General features: G+C 33.8%; 1 protein-coding gene across 3 annotated transcripts in view; it reads right to left on the minus strand.

Annotated features, from left to right (window-relative positions):
* Window positions 1-357: 357 nt before the first annotated feature.
* LOC145268368 (N-acetylglucosamine-6-phosphate deacetylase-like) overlaps window positions 358-20,318 on the minus strand; it is a 118,748-nt gene continuing 98,787 nt past the window's right edge. For all 3 annotated transcript variants that reach the window (XM_080123916.1, XM_080123918.1, XM_080123917.1), the window contains exons 9-11: window positions 7,462-7,508; window positions 3,105-3,333; window positions 358-501 (exon numbers count right to left, since the gene is read on the minus strand). In XM_080123916.1, coding sequence (XP_079980042.1) covers window positions 3,116-3,333; window positions 7,462-7,508 — 265 coding nt within the window. In that variant the 3' untranslated portion in view covers window positions 358-501; window positions 3,105-3,115. The remainder of the gene's footprint in view (window positions 502-3,104; window positions 3,334-7,461; window positions 7,509-20,318) is intronic.

The following is a 20,318-nucleotide window of genomic DNA, read 5'->3' on the forward strand; positions in this document are numbered from 1 at the left end:
ATTATGTTTCCTGCATGTATATATGTTTTATGTAATGTATGCATATAGATTTGTGTTTGTGTATGTATGGATGAATAAATACAAAATATTAATACATATTTATATATACAAGTATGTGGCTATATATGTATTACACACATATGTATTCATGTATGTACATGTATACATGTATCTGAATGTATGTATGCATCTACGTGTATGTATGTGAAGGTATATTTTCGTGTGTGTACGCAGATGTTTGTATCTGTCCATACGTATGCTAATAAATGTATGCATATATTTATATCTGTACATGTGAATATATCAATACTCACATGTATGCAAATATTTTTATGTGTGTATGTTGGTATGGGTGTCTGTACACGAATGTTTTTCATGATTATCATAATTAAAAAATTCTTTTTTTTTTCAAGCACAATTTTTAAAATGCAGGTTTTTGGGGGTTTTTTTTAATTTCTTTGGTCGATTGACTGAATGCTGTATAAGGCTCAAAGGTTAAACCTGCAAAAGAAGAAAAAGAGAAAGAAAACTTAATATCAAATACCAGATAAAATCAATATGAACTTCACAATTTTATAGAACTGCACGATTTTAAAGGGCTACATTAAAAAAAATACAACTTTATAGGACTGTGTTATTTTACAGGGTCACATAAAAAGTATCACAATTTGCTTTTAATATTAATCTGTTAATGTCAGTATAGGATCCTGGAACTACTGTTACTTTTGGTTATTCTCATACATGTTTGGTTTGGTTTGGTTGTTTTATTTCAGGTTATTTGATGCAGAACCCAGTAATTTTAGAAAAGGTTTAATGTTTCAAGTTTTTTTATATTTTCAAATACTTATTCATAGTGTTTGGTTTGGTTGTTTTGAAAAGGAAAATTGTTCTTTTTGATATTTTTTCAGAACATGATTGAGTTTTTGGAAAGAGGAGGGGAAAACAATAATATGATGCATTTTAGGTTAGGAAGCTCATATATAGTAAGTCAGATATGTCCTAAGATGTTAAATACAATCAGGTGAAAAAGAAGCCACTACCATCAGCAGGTTCTTGTATTATATAAAAACAACAACAAACAAACAAAATAAAGAACATAAGAAGCAATATGAAATAATATCGCACTATAAACGACAACTGGGAAAACAATTGATTCTCCAAAACATATCAAATCTTGTTTCTGAATTTTTGAGATAAGGATTTATAATATGTATTATTTGGCTTCTTTTGACTACTGTTCTCATCTTGGTTGTTATTCACACTGTAACGTGTCATTACATTTTTACTCAAACGCAACACATTACATGCAGAGACAGTCGCAAAGGAACAGAGGAAACAAAAGGCATTTATTAACCACACCTTCATCTTGTATTTTTACAGTTCCTCTCGTCTGTCATATGGTTAACAAAATTCTGCCATCTCGGCATGTCTTTTCCCGTCTCTCATGCTGTCACGTGGTTACACATCTTCTCATTTGGGGAGGTGCCACTAAGAACACTCTTTGATACTAACAATACAATTAAAAATTACTTAAGTTATCCCTTTAGGAGGTTAGACACAAAGTCAGCATGGCTCTGGAAAGCCATCTCAGAAGTATCAGTGCGTTAGTAGCCTCATTGACATTCATCAGCACAAGCACCTTAGACAGTAATAAATTAAACCTTCTCAGAAAGAAAGTAAAGTCTGGAAGGATTAACACCTCAGCACTGAACAGAAGAACAGTCTGACAACAGCAAAGCCATTGTTGAACTGATTTCTGATTCATGCTTAAAGATACAATTCTTTATTTAAGACTTCTATCTAGACATGGCTGACTAAATGAGAACATTCAACCCTAACTGTGTTCATTCTGACGTGATTTGAAGTTTTTAGAAAAAATTATTTTAAGTAAATTTTTTTGATAATTTATCTCACCCCAAACAAGATATATTGCTACTGACAACGTAACTATGATTAAGGGCCATAATTACATTTAAATTTCTGCATATTGGTATATTCAAAGATCTATATAGGATTTAACCTGATGGTCAAAAACAGCCAATAAAAGATGGATTACTTAGGAGTAGTAAATTGTTCATTCCAAAATATTCATTGCTAAAGCTGGTAGGCAATTTTCTCAGGAGATAATGACGTGCGCCTTGATGTTTCAGTAAATTGTCTTTGGACATCTTCAAGCATGGTACAGGAGCTCTATTCAGGAACTGCAGCCTCTGCCACATGGGCAGAGGAAAGAGGATGGTGTGCTGGGATCTGCGACCTTTTGGCATTGCTTTCTGCATCATCCCTTGTTCTCCAGCATCAGATTTCTGTTGTTCTCTCCTCTCTCCACTCCCTGCCATACAGCACCTTGCCAGGTGCTGCGATCATCTGCCAGCTGCTCCCAGGTTGATGCTAATCAGTGTTAGATCATGTTTGCATACGGCCTTGTAACAGAGAGCCACGCAACCTCTAGGATACTGTCCTGTTGCCAGCTCACCATACAAGATGCGCTTGGGGATATGGGCATTATCCATTTGGTGGACACGACCCAGCCAGTGGAGTCTGCACTGACAAAGGTGCATGTTGAGGCACTCAGCATACCCCAGCACATTGGTGTTGGTAACCCTGTCCTGCTATATAATGCACAGGATATGATGCAGAGATGAAAGATCTCCAAAAGGTTTCCCTGGCATGCATAGGTGGTTCAGGATTCACTGCCATAGAGGAGCATGTTGAGCACACAAGCCACAAAGTGTATCCCAGATTGACATTAATAGCCCAAAGACAATATTATAGGCTGCTAAAGACATGCGGAGTCAGTTTATGGCGAACTGATCCTGGTGGGTAACACAAGCAAAATGGCAACGGACAAGAAAACATCTGATCTCAAGCATCAGATAATAGGAAACATGAAAACAATAATAATGAATTTGAAAACTCCACTAGAAATTCTATGACCTAAGTAGAAATAACTACCAAGAATTAAAGATTAACAATTTAAATTGTAGATTAAAAGAAAAAAACGTTAATAAAAACACAAAAAAATGCAGACACACAGAAAGAATGAATGATTTAGATTGACAATTTCTGTTACAACTAAAATATGAAAAAAAAATGTTACTTACTGTTATCACTTTCAGCTCTCAGAGCGGTATTGCTGTGTCAGTTTAAACGCTGAAGGATTCTTCCACACTAATTCTGAAGCAATATAAGTTGCGTTGACATTGAGCTCGTCATCTAGAAAAATGAAGTCTGCATCCGTACCAAATTCTAAGGAACCTTTCCGATCTGTGATCCCCAAAAGCTGTGCTGGATGTAGAGAGGCCATTTCTAAAGCTGCTACGTTGGTAGAATCTGTTTTTTTTATTTTAAAAAAAAATATATATATATATATAAATAACAATAATATCAATAACGACAACAATAATAATAAAATAATGAGGATAATATTAATAATAATAATAAAATAAATATAATAATTTATGAGAAATTGGAACCAAAGAAAAGAATGAGATTATACGATGGATGACAATGATGAAAACAGCTGAAATCTTAAGGAAAATCCTCAAATGATTTGGAACTTGTCAAAGTTGGTGGAATATATATATATATATATATATATATATATATATATATAATGAAATCATGAAAGGAAGACGAAAATTCATGATTAGAACGTTAAAATTAAGTCAACGTTCTAATCAAGAATTTTCGTCTTCCTTTCATGATTGCATTATATAAATTTTGCACCCCCTCAAAGAATCATGAGATATATGTATATAGCAAAAATAGTAATTAGTAAAACCCTGAAAAAAGTGCTCAATACTATTGCAGAGCAAATATATACTTTTTATTATCATTTTATCTGCTTAGTTACACATGTTTCGGTTACTGAATCGTATCAACGACCCAGTACCTTTATCAGATTTTAACAGAAATGGTTATTATGATTGGAAGAAAAATCATAATAACCATTTCTGTTAAAGTCTGGTGAAGTCACTGGGTCATTGATACAATTTGATAACCGAAACATGTGTAACTAAGCAGATAAACCATTAATAAAAATAAATTTATATATATATATATATATATATATATATTTATATATATATATATATATATATATATATATGAATATATCTACACTCGTAACCAAATTGAATATTGAAATGCTCATATCTTTGGTTCTAGATGAAACTACATGAAAATTTGCAGGCTTTTTGAAGATCATAATATTATTCTATGGTTTTATAATTTTATGATAATTGGTAAAAAAGAACCTATATTTTTAAACCAATAAAATATGCCTAAATTTGCCTACATTTGTATATATAGTGTTCTGCAGGCCAGCTTCAGTTTTTCTTTTTCGGTTGTCTCCCCTGTGACCTTGCTAGACCACTAAAATATAGATATACCACCTGTTTTGGCAATTTTATGAGTTCCAAATCTCAGTGACTATTTATCAGAATTTAACAAATGAAGGCTCGTTGAAAAGATAATGACCTGAATTGTGTAGTAGGTTATGTGATATTTGCCGTTAAGGTTGCACATTAGAGTCTGTTTTGGGCACTTTTTTGCAGCCATAAAATATTTTAATGATGGTCATTTGTTTTCTTAGTTTTGCATATGAATTACAAAATGTCTGATATTTCCCCAAAACCTCATGCCTTGATGGAGGGGAAACTAAAACTTTTTGCTATGATTTTAGATGATCTGAAATAACAGCAAAGGGAGACTTGATTCCAAATCTCTCATATGTTATATCACCCCTCTTTGGTTTTCATATATAAAGTAAATTTCACAGTGTGTAAGGCTTATTTGATACTGGAGATATTCATAATCATACTCTATTTCTAAAAGAAGGGAGATTATAACATATGAGAAATATTTGGAAGCAAGTCTCTCTGCTGTTATTTCATATATTTTGAAACCATAGCAAATGTTCCTCCCCCCTCCAAAGATTTTGGGGGAATATATATATATATATATATTATATACATTATTGCACCCCAAACAAGGCACAGCGCCTTGATGTAGGGAGCTACTATCTGGGACATAAATTTTAGGGGTACTATGTAGGGAGTTGAGCAGCAAGATGTCTGTTTACATTACACTTAAATTTTTGCCTGTCAGTATAGTCAGGGAAGCAAGAACCCAGAAGGGAATTCCAAAGTCTAGCAGGGAAGAAACTTTTACATCTAGGAATTTATACTGTGTAGAGATAGGTTTTTGCTGTTCGTCGGGTTTGTTGGGGATATTTATGTCAAGGGGACACAAGAGCTTGTAGTTCGTTGGAACATTCACCATTAAAATACTTGTAAAACAGGCAGAGGGATGCAACATTTCGTCGATGGGACAGTGGAGAAGCCTAGCTAATAGTGCAGGACCTATTAGGTTGGTGACTCTTTTGAACTCCGTCTAAGAGGGAGAGACAAGTAGCAGATGCACCAACCCACATGTGGCAACAATACTCCATACATGAGTGAATGGTGGCTTTGTAGAGGTAGAGAGAGCCCACTTTCTTTGCAGCAGCCTAGGCAATGCCCTCAATGTATATGTTTCAACTCATGTTCCTTGTGAATGTTAAGCTGGGGAATTTGAACAAAGTACTTTCAAGTAATGTATCTTTAGCCATAGCTATTAGTGGTTGAGACGGTTTCTTGTAATTATTGAAGGAAACAAGCTAAGTCTTGGCAGCATTGAATGTCACCATCCATTTTTGGTCCCAATTCCACTAAAGACTGGAGGTGTTCCTCTAGAGTTTCTGCCATTGCCTTGAATACATGTTCATTCGTTTTCCCCTTATGCCTGTTATAGAGCATGATGTCATCAGCAAATATAACAATTTCAGAGATAATTTTATCAGGGAGGTCATTTATGAATATCAGGAATAATAAAGGTCCAAGGATCAATCTTTGAGGTACACTCGCATTTATATAGTTTTGACATACAACCATCGATGACAACCTGGATTCTTCTCTTATTTAAGAAGGATTTAATTATGTTAAGTATTCCTCCAGCAATACCATATGATCTGATTTTCATGAGAAGACTATTGTGCCATACCCTGTCAAAAGCCTTAGATATATCTAAGGCTACTGCCCTAGCCTCCCCTGTTTTATCCAGTGCAAAATTATATATATATATATATATATATAAGAGCAAACAGTTAATAAAACATGTTAAAAAACACTTTGAAAAAGAGTTAAGCTCTATCTCCTATTTGATTTTATTGAGCTTTTACATCTGGTTGAGATTACTTTATAAATATTAATTCTTTAATATTTATAATATACTTTAGTTTTACCATCTTGGATCATTTTGGTAAATTTAATTGCAATTTTTATTTTATATATATATATATATATATATATATATATATTTATATATATATATTAGAGAAAGAGATTCTGTGCATATTTCTGAATTCAAGGAGACACATCTGTAGAGGTTTGGAGGTTACATCAGCTTAACAGTTGTGAGAACAATTGTCCAAATAATACATCTCATCTAAAAACTTCCTAAAAATTTTGATCAAAAAAGATGTTCTAGTTGAAGTACTGATGTGTTACAAATATTAAAATAAGGGAAAATCAATGAAAGTTTTTTTTTTGTTTTTTTTTTTTTTTTTTTTACTTTAATTTTACATTTTTAAATCCAAATTCCACTTTTTTCATTATTTACTTATCTTGTTCTAACTGGGAATGGGTCATCCAACCGGATGCCAGAAATTCAGGCACTATCTCAAACATTTAAACAAGAGATTTTTTAAGATTAGAAATTAAGTGCAATTGTTTATATCTTATAAGACATAATAAAATAAAATGACGAAAATATTTTTTTAACACGAATGAAACACTTTATGGACAAATGTGCAAAAAGGAAATGAAATAAACAAAATTCACAACAAATAACTTATCAAAAGAAAAAATTACAACAAATAACTTTTATCAAAAGAAAAAAAACTACAACAAATAAGTTTTACTAAATGCAAAAAACAATCTTCTATTTACTTGCTTTTCAATTTTAACACTTTTTTGTTTGTTTTTTCACATTTTGTTTTATTGTTTCAAACGCTTGTAAAAGTAGGGATCTAATATGGTGCTTTATTTTACTTGAAATGAAGATTGGCTATTGTATGTCAATCTAAAATTAAATAAAAATTTAACTAATAACCATCACCAATCAGTCGAAATTTAAATTTTTTACCGATCAATCTGTATATTGTTAACTTAACAAAATGGATTTAAGTTTTCTTTATTTCCAAATACTTTGTGCTATATCAAAATTTTAACTTTGCACGGATGTGGCATTTTGAATGTTTTTTGATAAGCCTCCTAAATACAAAATCTGAAGGAAAAAATGTTAAAACTGAAAAGCTATGCAAGTCGATAGTCCTTGTATTTAGTAAAAGTTATTTTAATTTGCTTTTTTTTATTTTTTTGTTGTTAACTATAATGCACGATTTTGCACTTTACTTACTTGTAGACTTGTGAAAATACTTGACACACTCGTTCATTGACATGATACTAGAAAAAAAAAAAGACAAACATAAGAACTAATACTTATACGAGATGCACTCTTCAGATTTACAAATGCATGCCAGATAGGTAATGAGAATAGTGGTAGATATTTATCTTCCTCTCACAGCAGAAAGACGTGACTCAAAAGTCGGGAAAGTGTGATTTTAAGCTAATGTTTTAAAGAAAGAGCACTGATCAAACAAAACTCACTTTGGCAGCCTCATCTGCATTTCCCAGTAGGGGCAACTCAGGTGATTAGCAATAAGCTAACATCTTCTAAAAGGGGTAAGAACGTAAATCCAACTGAGAGTAGTATTCAAAGTTTGTTAGGAATAACAAAAATTTGCAGTCTTGTATGTGCTGGTAGTTCAGGAGTAAAATATCTCAGTGTATATTTAAAAATCTAGGCTTCAAACAATTGAAAAATCTTTACAAATGTAATGTTTTGTCTTATGTTAAATGAAAAAAAGTCTACTATTAGATATTGCAAACAAAAAGTTTATCTTCATCATATTTAAAAACTTTTGATGTGGGGCATAGATCTTTGCAAAACATAAACAATAATACCAAAGTTATTTTGGTAGCAGTCAAAGTTTGTTGGAAATTAGAAAATTTTCCATCTTGTGTGCTATTGGTCCATAATTCGAATTGAATAATTCGAATTGAATTGATGGATCGTAGTGTGTCAGCAATAGTTCAGAACTAAAAAATGTTTTCATTTTCTCAAATGATTCTTTGCATGTGCTTGACAGGTTCCATTTGGTATCTTTTGTAAAAGATTATTCAGAGGTCTCAGTAACTTATGTAGTTTGAGTAAGAAAGAACCATAATGATTTACAAGGCCCAGAAAATATCATAGTGTTGCAACATCCTTAGGAGTTGCCATGTGCCTGAATATTATCCAGATCTGGTTTTCGATCATTTTTGTCAAATATGAATCCAAGGTATTTCACAGAAGTTTGGAAGAATTTGCATTTGCCTGGTTTAAGTGAAATCCATATTGTCAAATTCAATCAATCACAGCAGTAAGACGATGCAGAAGTTCCTCTTGGGATGTGTCTGTAATGATATCATAAATGTAGGCAGAAACTTTCTGGCAATCCTGTGAGCATTGTATCCATAGTTTGTTGGAATATTGCTGGATTTGACTTGACCCCAATTGGAAGGCGGTTAATTTGAAATAATTCCTTGTAGGTGTTGATAGTGAAAAGATTTTTGTAATCTTCATCAATTTCCATTTGTAGATATGCATCTGCAAGGTTCAGTTTTGCAAAACAAGTTCCACCATTGAATTTTGAGAACAGATCTTCCGGTACGGATAGTGAATACTGATGTATCTCCAGTCTGTTATTTAGTCCTGTGCTGAAATTGGCACATAAGCGTACTTTGCCATCTTCACAATAATAGGTCCTACCTAAGAAAAATAATTTGTAGGTTGAATTATTCCTTGTTGTTGTAGATGATCCAATTCTTTTTTATATGGCTAAAGCTGTGTGTGGTACCAGACGTTTTGGTTTGAAACTGGTTTTGCATCTGTCTTCAGTTTTAAAATCGCTTTAACTTTAGAACAACTTCCAAGTCCCTCTTGAAAAATCTTGCTAAACTTTGCTTTAACTATGTTCTTAAAATGTGTTTCAACATCTGCTGCAACATTAATATTGAAAGAATTGAAAATTTGCTTTAGGGGAACATTGAAAAGATCAAGTTTTTCAATAAAATCCAAACCCAGAAGATTCAGAGTTGATGCATCAAAAACATAACACACTTGAAAATTTTTTTGTTCCTTTAAAAGAGACATTGCATTTTAACTCACCATTTAGTTGTATCTTGTTTCCCGATGTGCCACAAGCAATATGAGTTGTCTTAAGAGTTGGTTTTGTGTGACATGAAATTAAAGTGATATCCAAAGTGGTATTGAATTGAAAGTTCACTGGCTTGTTTATTCCAACAAGTATACATTTTCTCCAAGCCTCAAAATTTACGTTGAAAGTGGCAAAAAAATTTAATTTGATGTGGCTTCCTGGAAACATTCTGGCATTCTTCTGTGGTTTTTATCTCTTGGCTGTGCAGTATTTATCCTGGAAGTGTTGCAGTTATTTTTACCACAAAATACATCTGTGCCCACGACATGAACAGTGTTGACATGTGTCTTTTAAATCAGAAAAAACGAGCATAGTGCATCTGTCTACATGACCAACAGGGTGTTGGCAGATTCTTTCTATTTCCACTTAGGGATGTCTCTATCGATTTAATGTTGTTAGAAACTGAAGGGCTTTGTTGTTGCACCATTGTTGTGTCTTATTTTAGATTAATTAGTCATTGACATTCTGTGGTCAGAGCGAATGTCTACCTCTTCTGAAGATTGTAACCCTGCGATGAAAATGAAGCATTTGAACTGATCTTCTGTCAGCGATTTTAGCTGAAATTTTTCGCATTGTAGGTTAACAATCCCAGCATATTCGACAAACTCGTCTGTAGCATTTTTTCTTTAATTTAAACTCTAATGGATATCAAATACACCAAAAATGTCTGATAACTATGCTATCGTTTCATCAAATGAGAAATCTCCTGATCTTTTTCAAAAAAATGTAATTTGAATATTTTATGTTCTGCTGTGCCCAGCTTACGAAGTAGTAAAGGTACTTTTCATGCTTCGTCCATAGATAAAAAATCATTCCTAGCAGTAAAGGTCTGTTTTAAATCAGGATTGAATGAAAAATCTGTTATTGTGCTTGCTATGATGTCCAGAGAAATTGATTTTGGTGTGTCAATCAATTGTTTGTTAAATTGAGCCGTTAAATTGTCAATTAAATTGTTTGGAGGTTTTAAAAATCTTCTTGCTGGTTTCGCAATATTTTTTTCAATAATCTTGGATCCATGATGCAAATAATTTCAATTTTTTTTTTCTTTGTGCAGAAATTTTTTTTTCCGTTTGTTTACAAAAAAATTGTTTTGTTCATAAAAACTTATTGTGGAAAAGTGTGTGCGTGTGTGTGTGTTCACAGAAAAAGTTGAGCAAAAGATTTTTTTTTCATTTGTGTGGAAAATAATTTCTCCGAACATTTGTTTTGTTTTATTATTATTATCACCATGTGAGATTTGTTTATGAGGTTTGATATTTAATCCAATCTCATCCTTGTCATCAATTTTTGTTGTGTCCTAAGAAATGATTTGTTGGGATAATGGAATATTCGAGTAATAAGTAGACAAGCTCATCGTAAGTTAAATACAATTTATTCATGGTAGAAACATTATTTACAGAACCATATGCATGTGTTAGCCCAGCCGCCATACTGTCCACCTTTTTCTTTTCTTCGAACTCTCCAGTCTTAGCTAGAATCTGTAAAGGGCGATATCTCTTACTTTCTTTATTAGTTATTTCCCTTTTGGATTGCTATAACACTAATATAAATGTAAAAAAAATAAAAAGTCATTTGTTTTTTTATGTTTCTGAATTTTTTAGATAAGGGTTGGTTATTTGGATTCTTCTGACTACTGTTCTCATCTTAAGTGTGATTTTCACAACGTTTCGGTCGATGTAACTTCCATGGTTCAGTGGTTAGAGTACTTGGAAAAATCAATTGTAAAAGTAATATTCTACTGAAGGTTGAAGGTTCAATTCTCAGTGTGGGCGACCAAAATATACAATTGTGAATTACTTAGGACCTCTATCCTGTAATGGTGGACAGAACAAGAGTATATAAAGAGTTCTGTTCGAAATTCTGTTCAAATTTCGAAGTTTAACAGAAAAATTCCTGAGTTCAACAAGATACACCTGAAGAAGGTTGGAGGTTACATCGACCGAAACATTGTGAAAATAACACACAAGATGAGAACAGTAGTCAGAATAATCTAAATAATATGAAATATTTGTTTGTTTGTTTTTTGTTTTTTTTGTTGTTTTTTTTCTTCTTACTAACAAAATTTCATTTTATTAAAATCTGAACAGCTTTTTCCTTGGATATGGTCGCTTGGTAATAATAGCACTATACTGTAAGAAAAAAAAATGCTGTGCTTTCAAGTATGCCTGTAAAACCAAAAAAATACATCTAGTTACAACCCAATAATTTATATATGACGTTTGTATAATAACTATTGCTGCTACACCTTTATTAGACTATGATTCTGATTTTAGACATGGTTTCTGGGTCCAAGCATCATTAGTACTAAGACAGAGCCCCTCAGCAGTATCTTAAAGATACCACCAGACATGTTGGATTGTTGTCACTCTGTGAGATTGCCATTTCCATACGGAGGCAGTAAAGATCTTGTTTTCTATTTTCTTTATGTATTTACTCTTGTCTAATAGTAAAAACCAAGATTAGCCAAGAGTACGAAAGTTGAGTTTGCAAGAAAACCTCAGCATCCAACTTCAATAGGAAATACACTATTTTTTTATACAATATAATGTTTATACAAAAACATTTGCCTGTACGGTAGCATTGCTTCTAACAAAGCCTTCATCAAATTATGAGCCAGGCATGGTTTGGGGGCTGAAGCATCATATCACTAGCCCAGAGCATCGCAACAGTATCTCATGAAAATGCCAGACTTTGTCGGATTGTTGTCACTGACAGCCATATCCACACGGATTTTCTTTACAAGAATAATAAATATTAAAAACAAATGTTATTGTTTATATGTTTACATTTATCATTCTAAATAAGAGTTTCTTCTTCAGGTATTCATGTTTACGAAATTACTTCAATAAATTTAATTTTTTAATTAAAAGATAGCAATACAGACGAGATGACAATTTTCTCTTTGTTTACCATAATATAACAAAGAACTAGTCTGTTATGCCAATCGCTTATACATTTTTTTCACTAAGTGCCATGTTTTATGGATGATTGAGGAACGCAAACTTGCACAATAAATAGAGTTTCTTAGTGTTTTTTTTTGTTTTGTTTTTTTTTGTCTGTTGAGATTTCAGGCTTTCTTTATTTGAATCAGAAAATGATCAGATTTCTCAATAACCTTGGTCAGAGAACAGCTATCAAAGACTGATACAGCAAGTGGGTAATTATTTAAGCTCTTCTGGGTGATTGTCTAAGAGTCACATGTGTCATCGAAACTGACAGATATAATCAATATCAATAAATGATTTTTACAAAATTAAAAAAAGGAAAAACGAAACAAAATACATTTCTTAATGGTGTAACAGAATAAGTTTTTTTGTGGGATTTTTCTTGTTTGTTTTTGTTTTTATTTTACTAATACGTCATTAATTATTAGAAAACCTGAATAGATAACGATTAAAGAGAAGGATAGATTAACAGTTGAACAATGATGAATATTCTGAGAGGATTGGAAATCTCCACATACCACTTTAAAACACAATCGACAGAAACCAGTATGTCAGAAAGATTGCTCATGGAATGCAAAGGAAACTAAAAGGCAAAATAGAGGGGAAGCAAAAGTTACAAGAGTTCAGTTTACTTTCTATTTAACTAGTAAGGCTATTTGGCATTGCCCGGGACAAAAGTGTAACATATTCCTATTAAAACTTCTATCTATTTACCTCTCTCTATCCATCTCTTTATCTCTTTTCCCTTCCTCTGTTTTCCTTCTCTCTGTCTTAATCTCCTCTTGATCCTCCATCTAGACCATTCATCTCTCTGGGAGTACACACGAGCATACACAGATAAATCTCCTTCGTATAGATTCCTGGCATAATGAGTGGAAATAAGGGAAGTAACTCTTTGATTAAAAAAATCAGAGTTAATTCACTTTAGCATATAAAATGGATGAATAAAATGGCTGAAAAACATACCCCTTTAACGAAAGCTGGTCCAGTTGGCCCATAAAAAATGAATAATTAGTTTTTAGTTGTAGATATTATACATCTGAGAAAACGTAGATCAAGAATAAACCAACCCTGTACATGTTTGTCTTGTAGTCTTTTGTCCAAGAGTCGCATGTTCTGTTGGAGCTTATGAGATATAATCAATATTAATAAAAGACTAGAGTATCTGTGACCCGTTGGGTCAGTATATTATATTAGCTATGGAATTCATGTATGAACGTGACACTTGTGACGTAAAGCGAATAGTTTTTTTTTTGACATAACAGAAAAATTTCTATGAAAGTATATTAAAATGAAAAATCACGGACAGATCACTCAAATATGAAAAAAAAAATCCTCCCTATTCGTATAAAGTTACCTATTTTTCCAAATAATCGCTCAAAAATCGAAAATTAAACATGATTTTCCTACAAATCGAACGCTGACGAAAGTCATTTAGCAGCAAAAACACACATGAACCTACCGATGAGAAATATAAGAATGGAAAACCCATATTGGAATCCTTCAACCAAGTTATAGAAACTTAAAATCTAAAAAAAAAATAATTAATAAAACCTGACGCAAAAAAAAACCTAAATAAATAAAATAAAATTAAACTAATATTGAAACAGATTAGTAAATGTGTCAACAAATTCACCGTTCTAACACAACTATTTTGTATCTAGAAATGTAAACAAAAAATAAAAAAAGGAAGGAAGGAAGGAAAAGGGACGGATAGAGAGTAGTAGTAGTAGTAGTAGTAGTCTTGGTTTACTACAATTGTTCTTATGTTTGTCAACGGGTTAAAGTTGTTTAGTTGTAAGAAAATAGCGACAGTATAGTTGTAATAAAGAATAGTTGCAAAACACCCCCACTCTTCCCATTTAAATAATAATTTTGATATAATAACGTTAATATTTCAGTGCGCAGGTCAAAATCTGCAAAAGAAGCGATTTGTGTTTTTTTGTTTATGTTGTTATGGGTTAATGTTTATGCATCCATGCGCAACCGAATGTCATAAACTGGAAAGTGGGTTACATCACTCGTTACAAGGTCATTTGAGTTTTATAATTACATAGATTTTACAAAATTTAAAAACAAGGAGGAAAAGAGCAAAGTACATTTGGTGATAAGAACCATTTTTTTTCTTTACTAAGGAGTTGCCATTTATAAAACAACTCATTGAAGGATAAAGGCTCACAAATATATGTACTCCAAAACTGCTATACTTTAAAACAGTTGATCCGTCATCATGGGAGTGGACAGCTTTAGATAGAGCTAAGTGGCAGGCCGCTGTTCGTGACGGTGCCTGCAAATATGAAAGTTACCGAAAGGTTGCTGCAGAGAATCGCAGAAAGGATAAGAAGGACAATGTTTTGAAATTCTCAACATCTGCTATGATTCCCTGTTCCCACTGCAATAGAACTTTTCAAGCAAAGATTGAACTTATCAGCCATATCTGTACTCATCGATGATGACTCCCCACCACCTTACCTATAGGATGATCAGATGGTTCTTGTCATTTCGATGGACGAACACATACACACAACAAAAAGAAACATAAAAATATAATGGTATATTATTTAGTTAAATGAGTAGAGTCAAAGCGAGTAGCAAGGACATGTATGGAAATGGTGCAAAGAGACCAAGGGATAAGAAGACATAACCAGCACGCACCCACTGCAAGGAAACAATGGCTACATGTGGCCACAAGCCTAAAACTATTTGATGTTATATATGAGGGTTGTAATTGTGCAAAATAAGTGCTGTTGGCAGTTCAAAATAGCTGGGATGGCTCAACAGGAACTTGTGTACATTGGACTGGAGTACAACTATGTAGTCAGTTAGAAAGCAGACTAGCAATACAGAGTTCCACAGGTAGGCAGTTCTAGGAAAGAAGCTTTGTTCATGGAATCCACGTTTATACTTAGATATATAGAGAGTGGGGGAAATTGTTGATAGTGGTTGTAGCTAGACAAGTTTTTTTTTTTTTAGGGGAGAAGGGATTCTATTTTCACCCCTAACAAGGTACAGTGTACTTTTGATGTAGGGGGCTACTACCGAGGACAGTAGTTGCAGGGATACTATGTAGAGAGTCGAGCAGCAAGATGTCTGTTCACATTACACTTGAACTTCTGCATGTCAGTACAGTTGGGAAAACGTGAACCCGGAAGGGAGTTCCAGAGTCTAGCAGTACTGAGGAAGAAACTATTAGAGTAAAAGGCCTTCTTACATTTAGGGATCTCTACTGTGTAGAGGTGGGACTTAGCTGCTTGTTGAGTTTGTCAGGGGTAATTACGTTGAGGGAGTACAAGGGCTTGTAGTTCGTCAAAGCATCCACCATTAAAATACTTGTAAAAGTGTTTTTTGTATAAGTTTGGCAAGGAAGGATCATAGATCGAAGCTCAAAGAAGCACTTGCCATAAGAATACAGCAGACAGGCTAGCAACGTCTCTTCTATGAGAAAATGGCATCACCTATTAAGTTTCAAGACCGGTTTTGAAACCTGTCAAGACAAGATAGGCTGCTCCAAGCAGCTCCTACCTTGATGTGGCAACACTACTCCATCCTAGGACGTACATGGCTTTTATATAGATAGAGGATTCCATCAGCAATGAGATAACTACTGGAGTAGTAGAGTGATCCAACCATTTTTCCGACGATCTTGGCAATTGATTTGATGTATTCCGTTTCAGATCAAAGGTGAAGGTCAGTCCCAGAAACTTGTCAAAACATGGTGCTTCCACAAGACGAGAGCCATTCATTTCAATTGAGGTCAGATAGAGCTCAGAGCAGTGATGATGGAAAGAGAGAAACTTGGTTTTAGATGCATTAAAATTAGCCAGCCATCTTTTTCCCCATTGCGCCATGTTCTCTCAAAAGAGAGAGATTTTGGTTTTTGCTAGCCTTTGATATGTTAGTAGAATCATCTACATAAATTTCTATGAATGATCTAAAAATACGATTTGGAAGATCATTGATGAAGATTAGGAAGAGAGTTAGGTCCAGGATAGAACTCTGAGGGACTCCACCATTGATACTATGAGCTTCTGATTTCTGTCCATCAAGAACTACTCTTATAAGCCTATCAAAGAAAAAGGATTTAATAACTGAGAGGGTATTTCCAGCTATTTTCTAACTGGAAATCTTGTGAAGTAGACCTCTATGCCATACCCTGTCCAAATTCTTTGATATGTCGAGAGCAATTGCTCTAGAAATGAAGCCCTTATCAAGAGATTCACAAATCTTGTGTGATATCATAGTTAGCACATCAGATGTAGATCTAGCAGAACAGAAACCATATTGCATGTCATTGATTAGGTTATTTTTATTGAGATGGTTGATCACTTCTCTGTATATCACAAATTCTGGCAACCTACTCATGACACACAGGAGACTGATTGGTCTCTACTGAGAGGTAGATGACTGGCCTCCAGAATTTTTAAATACAGGTCAGATTGAAGTTTTCCAAGGTGATGGAAAGCATTTCTCCTTAAGGCAACATTTAGACAGCTTTGTAAGTATGGAAGCTAATTCTAGTTGAAGCTTTTTGAGTTCTATGACTGGAATGCCATCAGGGCTAATTGTTTTACTGGAATCAAGGGTTTTGATAAGCTTGACAACATCATGTACAGATATTTGCATGTTGCATAGCATGTTTTCAGTCACATGAGGTAGGTGGCCTTGATCACAAAGGGTAGAATTTGCTGCAAAGTTCTTAGCAAAGAATTTAGTTTTGTCAAATGCTGACCAGATTGCCTTGGGTGTATTGATGATAGTTAGGATAGAGGACACGCTTCTATTCAGGACCGTTTGTTATTCACAGAAACTCATGAGAACCAAGCTACTGCTCAGCTGTGTTAGACTTGACAGACTGAGTATATGACTCATTTATTTTCTTTACTAATTTTTGCAGTGGTTACTGGCAATGCTAAAGGTGGCTTTAGTTTCAGGACATCTATTTCATTGAAAGCAATGGAAATAGTGATTTCTGTGCTCAGTGGAAGTGGCACATTCTGGAGTAAACTACGGTTGGCTGATAGGTCTTTGCTAGTATTCTGGGAGGGTTTGAAGTGGTCTATATTGACAGTTAACCAGTCATTCAGCTCTGATACTATAGAGGGCACTTGTTTTTTAAACATGGAACACAGAGGTATATCTGATATGTTTGGAAGCTATCCTAATCAGTCATAGAGTATCGGTATACTGTATGGTATTCAAACATAAAATTAAGTAAATACCTAAGTAATTATCTGTCTTGTCTTCTAGAAATATATGTTGCTCTGAATTCTTATTTTCATCAATGAGCATTTATGATTTAGCAAGCAATTTATGAACTTCTTTATGTTTAATCATTCCTGAATATTAAAACTAAAGGTAAAATTAAGTAAACATAAAAATAGATCTCCTAATTTTTCTTCTAGCAATTCATATTCCTCCGAATTTTCCTGTTCCTAAATACTTGACTCTTAACAAGGGCCAAATTAGACACAAGGTCGGTTTTCAATGTAGGAAAACCCAGCTCCCCAAAAATGGGCATCCTGAATTGGAAGAAAAATCATTGCCTCAGTCTATATGTGGATTTTTCTCTCACTGACCAAACTGTAGCATCAGAACAGATACTACTCTTTGCTGTTACTAAAAACTTCTTATTTACAGAACAAAATATTTTTCTATGATCTTATTACAATATTTGACCTTCATTTTACAATAAAGTTGAAAACATTTTACAATTTGGTCTGTGATACCATTTTGTAACCCTATCCCATAAAAACAATAAAATAACTGGGACCTTTTTCTTTGCTGCTGTGTAGGTAACCTAAAGGTCAAGGTTCATATTAGAGGGTCACGATGCTGGTTTTGAGGAAACAATCCTAGTGCATTCCCCCTCTTTTAAAAGCAATTACATGTCATTAATCTGGGCTTTTTTTACCAACAAGAATAGCAAACCGCAGGAAGTGTACCAGGAAAGAAATAATCACTTACCCTTTAACAGCGTTCCACAGAATAGATAAACTGTGGAGAAGAGGGGGGAGAAGCAAATATTTCTGGTGAGTTGGATGATTATGAGATGGTGGAGTTTTGATTCCACTAAGGGTGTTAAGGTGGTGAAGATGGTAATATAAATTTTAACAGGCAATACAAATATCCTCAAATGCTAAGACAATATCACCGTGAAAATCTCAACATATTCAGTTTAGCACCCATGTGACATGCTAGCACTCTTTGGACAGCTTTCTAAACTAACCTATCTCTGGCCCAGTCTTTATTCACCCTTGTTTCTCTCAAATCCATTCTTATCATTTCCTCCTATGTTTTTCTTGGCCTTCCCCTATCAACTGACCATGCTACCTTAACTTTTCTACATCTACTCAAGAACACGCATCCATTCTTTCATTACAACTAAGCCAACAAAATCTCCTGTTCTATATACATCTCCCTATGCTGTCCAGATTTAATTTTCCTTCAAGGTTATTAGAACTAAGGCTGTCTTTAAAACTCACATTATACATCTATCATACTGTTACAGGGAAAGGCTGTCCCCTTTCCATGTAACTAAGAAGAGTATTAGATAGGTGAAAATGAGATTAGGATAAGCCGAGACTCGAACCTTGTAACCAAGGTTAGGAATTGGAATGTTAGAATTTAGTCTATTGTTAAATTCGGTTAGAATAGTTAGATATTGTTTATATCGTAAAAAGAATTGATTGTTCATTCTTTTACAAAACTGAATATTAAAAATGTCAGCTAAAGAATGAACAATACAAATTAAAAATATATTGTTAAAAAATAGGTTAGAATTATATGTTGAGAAAGCTTTTGTTGTTAATAGTGTGTTTGGAAAAAGATGCATAGCCACGTGAATTGGTCACGTTTGGGAAACACACTTCTGATGTCATAGACGAAGGGGGATTCTCAGTATAGGAGCTAGAGTTAGTCAGATCAAGGGAGTCAGCAGAAGAGTAGAGTCGAGAGTAGTTGAGTTGGATTGAGTTGGAGTCAGTCCTTTGGAAGCGGAAGGGAGAACAGTAAACTATGTAGATCCAAATTTGAATTCCTGATGTCATCATCATTCGACCGGTCCAATGAATAAAGAAACATCATTATGTTTTTGTAACTGTTGTCATGTGTCATCTTTCAACACTCAAAAAGTAATGTGCTAATCATTTGTAATGAACATTGTGTAACCCTTACAAGATTATGTATCTCCCCTCCTCTGTGTTAAGAACTTGTATACATCTCCACTCAGTGTCTATATGAAGTCCCAAGCATCCTAGAACTGTATATGCATAAATGTCTTCTCTCGCTCTCATCACTATCATTACATCCATTATATGTATTGGCCCAATATGAACTACACCGTCATCTCTTTTTAATATGAACCCCACATCATCTTAAAAATATCCCCCGCTATACAACAATATAATTTTCATATCATTTCTTTTCATATAGCACATGTATTCAACCCTCCGTGGTCAGGTTTCACTTCAATGTAACAAAACTCATGGAAAACCTCAGTAGCTTCACTATTCAGATATACTTTCTTCATATCCAAGTTCTAATCCATATCCATTTTCTTGTAACAGAGCACAGACACGCATATGCAAATACCGAGCTATGTGCAAAGTGATGTTTTTTTTTGTTTTGTTTTTTTATTACATTTTCACCCCAAACAAGGCACATTGCCACTTTGGTGTAGGGGGCTACTATCAGGGGAAACATCTACTGGGGTACTATGTAGGGATTAGGGCAGCGAGATGTTGGTTCACGTTGCACTTGAACTTATGCATGTCAGTACAGTTGGGGAAGCAGTGACCTGGAATGGAATTCCAAAGTCGTAGAGAAAAAGAAAAAGACTATAAAAAGAATGTGTGCACAGACAGGCGAGGGCATTCAAGAGGACAGAGGTTAGAGAGAAAGAGTATGGTCACATTTTATTCGAAAAAGTACCCAGAGATAAATGTTGCTGCTACGATGGGAAAAAGTAAATTAAGTTATTACTTGTTTTCTGTTCCTTACGATATACTCTG

The sequence above is a fragment of the Euprymna scolopes genome, chromosome 43 (genome assembly GCF_053919585.1).
Source record: "Euprymna scolopes isolate OS-2025 chromosome 43, ASM5391958v1, whole genome shotgun sequence".
Lineage (NCBI taxonomy): Eukaryota > Metazoa > Mollusca > Cephalopoda > Sepiida > Sepiolidae > Euprymna > Euprymna scolopes.